General features: G+C 38.3%; 1 protein-coding gene across 5 annotated transcripts in view; it reads right to left on the bottom strand.

Annotated features, from left to right (window-relative positions):
- Positions 1-950: 950 nt before the first annotated feature.
- Positions 951-14,243, bottom strand: part of Itprid2 (ITPR interacting domain containing 2) — a 36,686-nt gene continuing 23,393 nt past the window's right edge. For 2 of the 5 annotated variants that reach the window (XM_063259396.1, XM_013142443.2), the window contains exons 12-18: positions 13,078-13,152; positions 12,872-12,999; positions 12,312-12,462; positions 11,103-11,168; positions 9,984-10,448; positions 3,228-3,345; positions 951-2,109 (exon numbers count right to left, since the gene is read on the bottom strand). In XM_063259396.1, the coding sequence (XP_063115466.1) occupies positions 3,241-3,345; positions 9,984-10,448; positions 11,103-11,168; positions 12,312-12,462; positions 12,872-12,999; positions 13,078-13,152 (990 nt within the window). In that variant the 3' untranslated portion in view covers positions 951-2,109; positions 3,228-3,240. The remainder of the gene's footprint in view (positions 2,110-3,227; positions 3,346-9,983; positions 10,449-11,102; positions 11,169-12,311; positions 12,463-12,871; positions 13,000-13,077; positions 13,153-14,243) is intronic. The other 3 variants (XM_063259399.1, XM_063259397.1, XM_063259398.1) reach the window with 3 other exon arrangements.

Genomic DNA, 14,243 nt, shown 5'->3' with positions numbered 1-14,243 from the left:
TGAAATGACAGACTGAAAACATGTTTCTTCCCCCAGGACACCCTGCGTCATGACAGCCTCATTGACAGGCACCTTCCCCTTGCACCTCTAATCTTTAAAACTTCATGCAACTCACATCTTTGTAAGGACTTCTCTGACCATCCCAAGCCATACTCTCTACTGTTCTTTTAAAAATTTGATCCTGCTTATCTTGTACCAAAATTTTAAAAGATGTTTTCCATCGAGTTTTATTCATTTATTGTAGCACAGTAGCTTGATATAACAGCTTTCAAACATTTACTAAGTATACCAAGGTTTAGAATGAGAAAAGGAAAGATGAAACTAACTGTGGAGGCTGATTTTATTTGTATAACATGCAAGTGATTTGTCCTTTTCATCAAAACTGTTCTGTATCTAATTTTGATCATCAAATTCTGAGAATCTTGTACTGTTAGAACACACAGTGGCTGAAAAACTGAACAGCTGTTAAGCGTCAATGTTTATATTATTAATATGAGGCATTTAGCTTACATGTTTATCACTGCTGTTAGACTCAACCAGTGAAATTGCTCAGTAATTTGACAAAAGAGTAAAAGATTATTTTAATGTATTCCTTACAGCTTAATAGCACCCTGTAAAGAATGTTTTATTTGGGGTTGGGGAATTAGCTCAGCTGCATAAGCTCCTGCCTTGCAAGCAGGCAGTCGTTCAATCCCTGGTACCGATAAAAAAAGAAAAAGACAAAAAAAAAAAAAGAATGTTTTATTTGGCTTCAGGTGAGAATGATTATAACCACAGAACAAGATGAGCCCAAGAAGCCTTGTCCAAGGCAGTGCAGAATGAACTACCTTTGCTGAAAGCATCACAGAAGGTGCTCCAGGAAACCTACTAGGTTGTACGCTACACTTCCTGCAGGCACATCAAATCTAATCCAAATTCTTCAAGTTCGAAAAAAAAAAAAATCAACAACATTTTAGGCAAAATAAATACTTTATTGTTTTAATTTTTTTAGAAATCAGGTTTTGTGTGACATTTCAAACATTTATAAACCTTTGAGATATTCTTTCAAAAACAGTGTTAACATCTCAACCATTTTTGATTAAAATTTCACACATGAAGAAACATAATAGGAATTGAAAATTATAAATGCTAAAAGAATAATTCCAACAACATGTGGCTGTTACTTTACAGATTTATTCAACACATACAAAACCAAAGAGAAAACTATTTTCTTTTTCTTTCATAAAGACAAAGAGTTTACACTGGTTAAAACTGAATTAAAATCATTTACATATGAGGAGAACAAATCTAAATTACTTCCACTTTGAAAACAACAAAACCAGCTTATTCATTTCTACCCATTCAAGTCATAGACACCATTATTCTGACAAAGTTCTACTATTTAGTCTATGAGACAGAAGAAACATCTCCTTAAAATAAGAAGTCTGGACAATGCAAAAAGTACATAGTGTTTAACATAAGGCACATTTCCCCAAGAAAAAAAAAATACTACATAAGCTGTAATAAAATTACATTTACTTTGGGTAAAGGAACAAAGCTTACAGTGTAAGAACATTAAGTAGTTGTAGGTAACCTCATGTAATTCTATACTACTGCTATTAGTAGCCTCCTCAAGAACTAAGAGCAATTTTTACAACTGAACAGTTTGTCTTCTTGGAAGTGACCCTAATTAACAGCAGTGGAGGGAAAATCATTGGTTGCTTCAAGCTCTCAAAAAATGAATCAGTTATTGCACAGTAAATACCTCATAGAGGTCAGTGTTGTAAGAAGCTAGTTTGAAGTAACATGTTATTTATAAGTTGGTTATGTCTAGAAATCTTCAAGTTTTATAATTAATTCTATAAAGGGAACTGACTGGAAAAATATGCACACAGGAATAAATACTACGCTTTTCATAGTGCCACGATTTTGGTAGTTGAGAGAAGAAATAGCAAAGTGCCTAAGTTTCTATGTATGTTTTTAAAAAAGACAGCAAGAGAAAAATTATACACTGTACACTGTATATAGCAGCCCAACTCTGCCGAACGTAGCTTCTGAAGAACAGGTAGCCTCACCAGTGTACAGCACCAATAACTCTAATGTTCACCAGCTAGCAGGGTCCAGGTCAATCTGAAAAGGAGAAGGCACCATTAAGCCACGTGTAAATACTACTACTAAAGAGGCTTTAAGACGGGGCAATTTTATCTAGTCAGATACTTACATATATGAACAGCTCTTACTGTGACTTTAATCCATTTTATTTTGCTTTTGGAAAATCATAAGCAGCACGACCTTTCTTTGGCTGCTATACATTTTTTTCAAAGTCACTCTTTTTTTTCTACTTATCTGAGGTGCTGGGGATTGAGCCCAGGGCCTCATGCACACTACGTAAGAGCTCTCTGCCACTGAGCTATAGCCGCAGCCTTATCCTTGTTTTCAAAAATAAATCCTATTGATTGTTTTATGAAATAGTTTACAAAATATTTCTCCATTTTGACAGCTGAAATCACATGTATACTTTTCAAATTACAATTTTGTTTTTAATATTATATTGAGTGTATTTTTAGCACTATTAAAAGCACTGCCCTAAGATAGATTACTCTTTTGCAATCACCAAGTACTGTCATTAATATACAACTTATAAAATATAATTATAATGATGAGGAGAGAATTCATTTTAATAAGTTCATCACATGAAACAATTTTTTATAAATTATGATTGAAAATGGATCTATGTATTTCTTTAAAAAGACAAAAATAATTAGGAAAATTGCTAAGAACTTATGATTTTGTTTCATAAATCATATCTCTGAAATATCACTGAAGCCAATGTTATAAAAATAAGATCCAAGTCTAAAGGCCAAATACTAGGATTTATCTGCTACAATGAAATTTCAATTAAAAAAATACAATAGTGACAATTCTGTAGAGTTTAACATTTACTGGCTCACACCTCAACAAGGGGTCACATTTTAAATTAATGCACCACATATATTGTAAAATAAATAAAATAAATATTTAGCTAGAGAAACATAACTCCGTGCTAAGAGAACAAAGAGTCGAAAACCAAGCGGTACTTGAATGTTGTGGCATACACCTGCGATCCAGCACTGGGGAGGCTGAGGCACAGGATGGCAAGTTCCAGGCCAGCCAGGCTACACAGCAAGACTTTATGTAAACAAACCAACAAACCAAAACAAAAATCTCTAATTTAGATTAAGCTACACAAGTAAATTAAAAATATTTACCTAAAGATTCCATTTAATGACTATCATGCTTAGAATTTGATGCTTTATTTGAAGATACTGCTGCCAAAAGTCCACTTACAATTTCTCGTCTGATTTCCCCAACAATAGACTCTTTAATCTGTAATAGAAAAAGCGAAAAGCATTTAACAATATGAGTGATGATGTCCATTTCTCTCTGTTTTCAGAAAAACAAATAGCATTTAATTCCTGGGACTCTGTGAGAACATGAAGAAAACGACAATTTCCTGTGAAGCTCCCTGTGACACAGAGAGGCTCAGGAGACCAAGTCCCTCATCCTCACCCCCCGCGCAGCTCTAGGCTGGCCCAGGATGACTCAGCAGCTCACACATAAGAAACATCACCATGAAAATGCTACTTCATACATGTAAAACTCTTGTAGTAAGTGATTTACTTCATGAAACAAAGCCACCTGGAAGAACAGATCAGAGTTAGGCTCCCTCCAATGATTTCATGTAAGTCTGCCTATGGACGGAGCTGAGTAGGCACGCGTGCTGCCTATACCAGCCCAGAGCAAAGCAGCTGAAGAAGCAAAACACTCCTCACACAAGCACACGCTAAGCAGAAAGACTCTCAGGAAAGTCTACCACAAAACATGAAAAGCATCTTCAGCCCTCAAAATGTGAAGAGATTGTTTTCTTAAGTCCTATGGCATGTGTGTCACCTGTCTTTGGCTTCACAGAAGGAGCTCATTTCATTTTGTTGCTGGGAAAGGGAAGCAGATCCAAGGAAGTGACAATTACACCACAATTTTCTTCTCCAGATGTCTAAATACTGCAAATGCCAGTCCCCTCCTTTCCTCTCTAATGGTATAGCATCGCCTCCAAACAGCCCTTGGCCAATGCTTTAAATGTGCATTTCCTGAGTAAACGGATAATGCCTTCCCAAATTAGCACTTGAGACACACTTAGCTTGCTTTTAAAATTCTACATGTCCACAATTTCCTGTCAGCCTGATCTATTTCCTAACTGGAATCCCACACATTTCATCTGAAGTATTTCCAAAGATGGTTCTGTATTAATCGGTGACACAAAATTGGTACATAATATACAGACTTCTACAATGATTCATACACAAAATGTTCCTCAAGTTACTGTCTACACTAGCAAATATTTAAATGACTATAAGCTTTTCATTTTACTTTCTATCAAATTTTTAAACTTTAAACAGCTTCGAAAGTTTCTAAAGTTCACAGTACTTTACATTCACTTAAAAAAATATATATATATGTATGAACATGAAATCCAGACTATCTAAGCCACAATATATGAGCATGAACACAATACATGAAAACAGAACCACTGAGAATTTATGTTTATAAGGCAATGAATATCATTTTTTCTGTCAATGAAGTCTGACACTTTTATTGTATTTCATTATTCAAAAAACAAACTGGCTGGGTGTGTTGGTGCACAACTATTACCCCAGTTACCTGGAAAGGTGCTGTTCACTACCCTCAAAAAAGGCACCAGGTCTTGCTTATCATGTATCCAAGCATAAACAAAATATGTTTGGGGGAAGAACAGGAGAGAAGAGGACAGAGGATAAGAGGAGGAGAAAGGGAACAAGGGAAGGATGGAAGGAGAGAAAGGACAAAGAATTTAAAACAACAGTAAGATAGGTAATAGGGACAAAAATAGGAAAAAGTTCAAATAATTCCCTAAATTATTCTGTTGCTTAAAAAATATTTTAAGATATATGCTATTTTTTTAAAGCTTTTTTTTTAATCGGTACGGGGTTATATGCTATTTTGTTTCATTTATATCACTAGTTTCTTTTTGTTCCCTAGAAAGTTTTGTCCTTTTGTTAGCTTCTTCTTTGAAAGAAAGTCTCTTTTCTTCTATAATTGTACTCTGTAACATTTTGGCCACTCTTTTAAGATTGGGAATCATAGTATACTAACCATTGTTAGTCTCTAATATTTTGTATGAAATTTCGTTTTATTTTTTCATAGAGTTTTTTGTATTAATATCTATTGTATTACACTGCAATAAAATAATTCTAGAGAAAAAAGTTTGAATTAATGAGAGAAAGCATAAAAGTGACAGAGACAAGATCAGACCAAAAAAAGAAGAGAAGGTAGAAGAGAAGTTACTACGGGTGAACCAGCTCTGCAAATGATAAAATGCCCTCAACCACGCAAGGACGGATTACGCAGTTCCACAGTCTCCCATGCTGCAGAGCGGCTGGAAGGCTCAGGGGTGAGGAAACCACCCGAATGGAAATCGCTTTCCTGAACGCCACTTCCCAGAGGGAGTCGCGCAGGTGAGGACAGCTGGGGTGCAGCAGCACAGGCTGACCGTGCGCGGGGCCTGTGTGGTGCTGCCTGGCTCACCCCGCTCCCCTGTACCACTGTGAGCAGCCCCTCCCTACCAGAGGGCTGCAGAAGCTTCCCGAGGAACGCACGGGAAGCTATGTTTCTACCAAGCTACATGCTTAAATCATGCCAGATGTACTGGGGCAGGATTCTGAAAGGCATAAACGAAGTCTAGCAGCTTCAATAAACACAGAAAAACTTTCTAAACACATGGCCACCCATGTTTACTCTTCGACATCGCAGCTGCTTCTGTAGGCACATGTTCATTCATCCTGTTAGGCCATCTTCTTATTTATATACATGTATACATTTTAAAAGTAACTGTAAACAGTTTCAGGCCACTGATCACATACATCATCAATTACTCGGGCAAAGTCTAAAGCAGTGTATTTTTTTCCTGTACAATGTACACAATCTGGGCAGAGGGGTATCTTTGCTCTAAGAAAAGTTTTAGTTACCCAATACATGTATTAAATATTTTTTGAGAGGATTCTGTTCCGATGTTCTACTTCCAAAGAGGAATTCTACTGTACAAACATATTATTAACAATGAATGCACTCATGAAAAACTTATATATGGTGCAATGATCGAAACAAAGAACTAGCAGATACCATTGTGTTCAAGCCACCTGAATGCAATAAGAGAACTTCCCTGAAAATGCCTGCCAACCACGCTCAATACTCACCTGCACTCTGAGAGTAAATCCTACCTTCCTAAATGTGGCTTTGTGAATGGGGTCAGTGGCTCAGGACTTACTAGACAGGGAGAATCTATTTTAATTTTCTTGGTAGCTGATACAATAAACTTAAAAATGGAATTTAGTACCTTGTTTATTTAAGTAAAGATTAGCAATTGGAAATACACAAAATGAAAACTAATCTGTTCTAAACAAACTAATAAAAACCACTGTAACTAAACTAAGACAATAATAATAAAAATTACTTTTTATAATCTTAAGTCAGTGTATGCTCTTAAAATACCTCAAAAGAGTTTGTTTTCTTGAGTACATGAAATAGTTCTCTGATGCTTTGTTGGACCTCTAAGTATTTTCCTTGGTAAGCTTTTCTTTGCAGTCAACAAAAGTAAATGTTAAAGCTTAACTTCCTCCAAAATATGCCAAATACTAAACAAAGTAGTTGCTAATTAATGGGCTAAGTAATCAATTCTGAAAAATTCTCCATGCATCTGCCTTGCTTTACTTGCCAGTTTAAATGTCTGCAAAATAAAATGTTTCCTACCAAACAGGAGATTCTTATGAATGACTAAGTAATTCTCTAGGACCACAGCAGCATGATGGACCAAGGAACAATTGACTTTTTCTATGATATGTCCTATAGGACAAAGAATCAAGTTCTGTCCTAAAATGAGTGCTTTATTCCTAGGAAATTACTTCCAGCACATATCAAGCCATTACAACTTTGAAAATGACTCAAGTGTACATTAATGGGAAGCATAAAGTCAAGTTTCAAAAACTTTCAAACCAAAGCAAGTGGTTACAGGGAACAAAAACCTCACATTTCTTGCAACCTACAACATACTTCCTCAACAAATGTAGAAAATAATTGTTTAATTTCACTCAGAATTGGATCTTTGATATAAAGCAGGCACACAACCACAGGCAATCCTGGCTGAGAAGGTGAGATGTACTTTGCTGAACATGAGTCAACTAACAAAAATAATTACAACTGCAGGACAAATAAACATGCAAAATTAAGTCCTTCTGTACTTTCAGTTGGTATATTCCTGTTATAAAAATACGGCGTGGCCAGGCATGGTGGTGCATGCCTATAATCCCAGCACTCAGGAGGCTTGACATAAGAGGATCATTGGGAGTTCAAGAGCAGCCTGGGCTACAAAGTGAGTTCAAAGCCAGCCTGAACTGCTCAGCAAGACTCTGTCTCAAAAAGAAAAACAAAAAGAATGTGCATTTCATGCTTACAAATTTGCCATTTCATCTGTAGGGATCTTGAGATGAATACATCCCTGCATCCAGCTGAACCTAGAAACACAGCTAGCAAAACGCATGCTAACTTAAATCCACCAGTTACCTCGGTTCTCCACCATGAGCCTCCTACTCATACCCAAAACTTCTGGCCGATTTCAGATCACCACCCTTCCTCCGTGTCATTGTAACTCTCAAGATGTGACACTTTTGAAGGGCAATTGCACAAGCAAAATTTTTTTTTTTGTATCGGGGATTGAACTCATGACCTTGCACTTGCCAGGCAGGCACTTATGCCACTGAGCTAAATCCTGGCCCCACAAGCAAATTTTTTTAAAGATGATGTAGCATATTTATTGTAGCACTTGAGTACTTTTAAAGCACTTAAAATGCACAGACCTGTGCTACTGCTTTGTTTCTTTTGTGTCTTTTAATGTCACTGAAGGAGCTCCAGTGATGTAATCACTTAGCGTGTGGCATTTATAATGCCACTGAAGTTTTGAGTGCTAGCTTAAAATTAATCCTGTTTTCCCCATAAAATGCATGAGTTTTACTGCATGGGTGTGCACAGCACAGATTTTCAGGGACATATACATCATGGGTATGTTTACAGCAAAACTGCATTTATTTTTTGTTTTTTTTCTGGCAGTAACTGTAAATTGAACCACGCGCTTTGCATATACTAAGTACTATGCCACTGAACCCCCCCCAACCCTGTATTTATTTATTTTTTTCACGTAACTCTCAAGCTACTGTCACACAGCTATAAATGATGACCCCTGACATTTACAAACTAATCTCAGGACCCAGATCAATGGCCAAATTATGGGAAGATTTTGGCCCACTGCCACCATTCTTGGCTGTAGTCTCTGGAATTCTGTTGTATGTTACACACTGATTCTAAAACACATTAGGTCCACATTGGTAGTTTCACTGGATACGGTTTAAAAACTGGGAGCCACACTGACTCTGATTTCTCTGGCCCATTTTGACCTTTTTTATTCTTAAATGCTTATTTCTTGAACACTTTATTACAGAATGAAAATCTGAATGCTTGGGACCAGAAATGTTTTGTTGTACTTTTTCAGATTCTTGGAACATTTACAAGGCTTCAAAGGCTGAGCAGACTTCATCTGAAAATCCAGAATCTGAATGGACAGAATGGGGATATAGGAGTCACCTAACTTGCACAAAGACCCTGGGTTTGATCCCAAGCACAACATGGGGCAAAAGGTCAGAAGTGATCTAAAACCTCAAACTTTTTGAAGCCCTGATCAATTTTTCTACGCAATTTTTCTATTATTTATTTTCCTCCATCCTTAACCTCCATGACTTCATGTCTTACATGTATTTTTCTTTTACCCTGCAGAGGGCGAACCAGATACTTGTAATAAAGCAGGTGTGTTCTGGAGCAGGAAGCTGATGCTGACGCCTGAACGCAGGGCTTCACTCGTGCTAAGCACAGGCTGCATTCCTGAGGTATATCCTGAGTCTCTAAAGTGATTTTTTAAACATAATAGAAAGAACGAAAGATCTGTTTTTTGTTTTTTAATAGAGGATCACACAATGCAGTTCAGGCTGGCTTTAAACTCATGGCAATCCTCCTGCCTCAGCCTCTTAAGTGCTGGGCTTACAGTCTGTGGGCCCCCATGCTTGAGTTAAATGATCCTTTCTTATTAGAGGTTTTAGCATCTTTTGTTGGAAAAGCTATGCATAATTTTGGTTCTCCCTTGTAATTTTTGAGAATTCGTATGACAAGGAAATAGGATACACAAGAAATATTCAACTTGTAGAAATTTCATGCTATGCACTACACTGGTTTTCACAAAAGGACACTGATGTCAGAAGCAAGGAGGGCATAAATATCACAAAGGCGTCTCGAGGAGGCACACAGCTTTGTAGCACACTGTTCCTTACTAACTGAATTCAGTGTAAAAACCCAGTATCTCAGTTCACCTTGACTGGGACCACCACCCTCTTAATGCTTTGAAGCCCCTGCAGTAACTGAGAATGATGGTGAAGGCTCCAGATTCTCCTGCTGTCCTCAGCCAGGGTGCACCTTCCTTTCATATTGTGTTTCAGACTCTAAACAACTCAAAATTTCCACCCTTCTCCACCCACCAAATCAAAGAGATCAAATTTTTATACTTATTAAAATCACAACACCATTTCTCATGTCAGCTGAAATGACAAAATAACACCGCGCAGAGATGTAAATTATAGTCCCTCATTTGTGGAAACGGGATCCAGAGAGTCTGTCACATTTATCTTCTGCAAACCCTGCAACATCCTTTTCACCATGTCTCAAACCTGCAGGATGCCATTCCAACAGAGTGCAGCTGAGATGAACAAGGTCAATGGAAAAGTGAACGTGAAAACTCCCTGAGAATGAGAACACGGCGATTGAGAGCACCTCATGTGACCGACGTTCATGGTGAACCCCACATCCGTAAGTGAAGTTGGCACGGCTGGACTCACCTCCCGTATGACTTGCTGCAACTCGTTCTGCTCCACGCTCCTCTGCATCTCCTCAGCCGCTGGCATCACTGAGAGCTTTGCACACTCTTCTTCCATGTCAGAGTTCGGTCCCACAACCCGTACGCCTTCCTCGGCCACACCAGCCTCCTCAGAACTTTCCAGCTCTGGAGGCGTCTGCACAGAGCCTGTTCTGGAAGGAGCGGTTGGTGTCAGGGCCACTGAGGCCCGGAACACTTTCTTTCTGGCCACTGACTGGGCTGTGCGCTTGCCCCCCGTTTGCCCAGGCACCGCAGCTCTTCTGCTGGCGTGGTGTGAAGGACTGGAACACACAGAGGATGACTCTGACGTGGCCTGGGAGAAAACTGACTCTGAGCTTTCTCCAGCAGGAATTTCAAATCCCATCTCTCCGAGTCCCAGACCCAATTCAGACTTCAGGTAGGACTGTTCCCGCATCAGCTCCGCAACCTAAAGGTGAGAAACACTTACTCTTCTCTCTTGAAATTAACAAAGTGAAGGTTATACTCTTAGCTATGAATACTGCCCCAAATCACAAAACTAGTAGGACATATTTAATCTCGCTTCATTAACTTAGTAACTATTCAATTTCATTTTCAAATTCACCAAATTTAAATTCATAGTAAGCTCAAGCAATAAAATGGGTAACTAGAAAATAGTGGATGTTACTTGTTACCATACTGATGTTCAAATTACTCAAAAGAGAACAAAATAGTTACAGTGTTTTGCCTTCAAATGGATCAATCTGCCTAGAATATAATACAAATTAAACTTCTGTTCAAAAAGTCATCATCTTATTGATTGCACTTAAAGTACTAGGGATCTAATCATTAAAGCATTATTTCCTCTGTAATACAAACTAAGTATTTTTCATGTTGCATTATTTTCTTTAGGCCACAAAGATAAAAATCACAATTGTGATTAAGCTTGCTTTCTAACGGCTTAAGATGGAAATGAACTTCAGAGGCGGCAAACTTGCTCCCAAGTTTACTTAGTAAATTCTGTATTTGACAAAAACGTGCATTTTTCCCACAGCAGGAAAGTCATGTACAGGTGCTATTATATGGTGCCCTTCCCCAGTGACTTAAAAGGCAAGAGGCTTACTGGTTCCATTACATTCAATGGAGAAGGACAGGACAGGTTATCAGCACTTCTACTGCCGCACATTCCCTGAAAAGGAAAGAACAGCAGAGACTTCATATATGTATATACATTTTCCCAAAGTTCAAGGGCTTTAAAATAAAGGGAATTTATTGCCCCAACACATTTATTTATGTCACAATGGCCACTCTCAAATATCATGGAATCCTATAAAATTAAGTTTGAGTGACAGGTGAAACTACAAGGTATGTGGGCTGTATTTATTCTCTGCTCCCACCAACACACACTTCTAAGCAACACATTCTACAGCGTCAGAGACTGGCAAGAATAGGAATACAGTGTTGAAACCAGGCACAGCAGTACACGCCTGTAATACCAGCACTCAGGCAGCTAAGGCAGAAGGATCACAATTCTGAGCCCAGCATTGGCAACTTAGTGACACTGTTCCAAAATAAAATTTTTTTTAAAAGGGCTGAGGACTTAGGTCATTGTGGAGGCCTGGGTTCAATCTCCAGGATATCTCCCTGCCAAAAATAACAATGTTGAAGTTAAAATTTTATGGAAAGCAATATTAGAAGTAATAAAAAGTGGTACAAAAAAGACAAATAGTTTTGCTATTTCTTATCTTGATTGTACACATGTGTTCTATCAAAACACCTCATTTCAGCCCTTACAAAACAAAAGACTAAAAGGCCGGGAGCGCAGCTCAGTGATACAGTACAGTCTGTGCTCAACACAAGGAGACTCTGATTCTGATCCCCAGCATGGGGGAGGACTGGGATTGGCTTAAACAAACCAAAATAAAGGAAAAGTTTAGAGGGCACATTATTTATTTAAATGCAAAAGACGATAAAAAAAACCTAAATATATTTGTATTCTTTGAAGATACATATATGCGGTAATTCAAATTTAACTCAGTCGTACTTTCATGCACTACGATTTTTCTTTCAGAAACTATAAAATCTTTGTATTGACTTATTTTTTCTTATCAAAATGATAATTAAAAATTTTCAACGTGTAAGTACACAAAGTATTTAAGAAAACTATTACAACTTGTACCTAAAACTGATGCATTGTAAAGCTCCTTAAACACTGTGCCTACTTTCCAGGTCATTAAAATAAACAGATGAAGATGAAGGGACTTGTCCTCACTGACAAGGAACCTCCCAAGTTGGCCCAGTACTAACTCCCAGCACCCTCTGGGCAGCCTACCATCAGCGAGGAGGAGTGGAAGGGCGACGGCACCTGCACAGCTCGCAGCTGCTCCTCCAAGTCCAGCAGGCGCTCCTCCAGCTGCAGCTCCAGCTCCTGCAGCTCCACTCGGACTGAGTTTCTCAAACTCTGCAGCTGATCAACTTCATACCTACCACCCGGGGGAAGGTACGAAGTTTGAAAACAGTTTGCAAGCATTTGACACTGACAAGCACTGACAAGCATTTGATAACTACTATACGCTGACAGAAGGTACTGTATGCTAAGTTTTATAAATCTGCACAGAAGCGCTACAAGGGGATGTGACACTAGGACAATGGTCTTGTTCCTCTCTCCTCTCTCACCAACTAACCTGCACACTGACTACCAAGCAACAGTCACCATCTTCGAGACCCGGAAGTCAACAGAACATTCTCTATGCTTACTTTTATACATACCAGCTCACGAAACAAACAAGATATACAGCAGTAGAAACAAGAACTACTTTTTCAAAATATAAACTGAAAATGTTCTTTGAATAAAAATTATTTGAATTATGTTGAGACGAAATGAACTTCTACCTTTCCTCCTCAGTCATATGGTGATAAACCAAGTTTTGCTGGCGCAGCATTGCCAATTCTAAATCCATCATTTGTGTTCTAAACAAATTCAGGCTCCGCCTCATTACTTGAAGCTCCTGAAAAGTATTCTAAAATGCAATAAAACAAAATTACACTCTAAATCATACAAATTATTCTGCAATGCAAATATGTAAGTAGGAACTTACTTCGTAAAGAGGTAGAACAGATGATTTCTGAGTACTGTATGGAGCAGCAGCAAGGTCAGGTCCTCTCACAGAGTACTTAAACAAATCAAAGTAGAAAGGGTTAATACCAACATCACAGTGGCTATCTCCACATTTTCTAAGGTGTTAAAAAGGCAGCATTTGAGGCCTATATATTTTTTCTTTGAGGCAAAACTAAACTCTTGATATTGTAAGGAGGAACAGAAGAAATCAGGCCCCAATGCTTCCTAGTACTCTTAGGTACGAGTTAATCTATGTATAGTTCATATATATGCTTTATAGGGCTCCCTTCTTGCCTTGACAAAGTATAGAAACAAAAGTAAAACTCAAAAACATAGATAAATTGCACATGTCATCCAGAGGTTACAGTACTGACGGATGCAGTTGCAGAGTAGCAAGTAGCATCACACTCTTAGGACATTCGAGCACCTGTCCTAGTCCATTACCTTAGAGACGGTAACAGGCCCCTAACAGTAAGTGTTCTTACATTGTAAGAAAGAACTGTTTGTAAAAAAAACATTTATAATAGAATTTGAGGAGCAGGAATGCTAAGATGAAAACAAAAATGCAGATTAGCTAAGTTTTTCCAATGCTGGTGACACTTGAGTTGAGTCTGAACAGAAACCAGGACTTGATCATGCAAAGAAAGGCAGCTGCAGGGGACTCCAGGAAAATAAACACAGGTGGCATGTTCACATCACCAAGAGTGCACAACTCCCAGGACCCTGCAGATAGTCCAGAGTGGCCAGAGCACACGGCTACACAATGAGACTGTAGAAGGCATTGGCCTGCGGAGTGAGGCAGGGTGGGCAGATTTATTAAACAATTAGATCCAAGAGGAAGAAACCACCATGAGGGCAAAACAGCTGGCCCAGAAAGGTACACAACAAGGCTCTGGAAATCCTCAGCTATACACAACTTCAGTGAAAACGTGAAATAGCTGAGGCATAGTTAGAACTACATTTCTTGGAGGAGGAAGAAACACCCACATTTTTGTTAAACTGCAAGGGGAAACAACTATCCCAAGGATAAAATATATACTTAAAGGCATTATATCTTACATGACTTGAAACATTACAACTTTGATTTTTACTTTCAAAGTGGCTTGCTGTCTACTCTTTTACAGTAAAAGATTACATGCATTCTGA

The sequence above is a fragment of the Cavia porcellus genome, unplaced genomic scaffold (genome assembly GCF_034190915.1).
Source record: "Cavia porcellus strain 051 isolate PalLab524CR breed Dunkin Hartley unplaced genomic scaffold, mCavPor4.1 scaffold_12, whole genome shotgun sequence".
Taxonomy (NCBI): Eukaryota; Metazoa; Chordata; class Mammalia; order Rodentia; family Caviidae; genus Cavia; species Cavia porcellus.
Note: the sequence above shows the minus strand (reverse complement) of the source record. Positions and strands in the feature narration are given on the sequence as shown.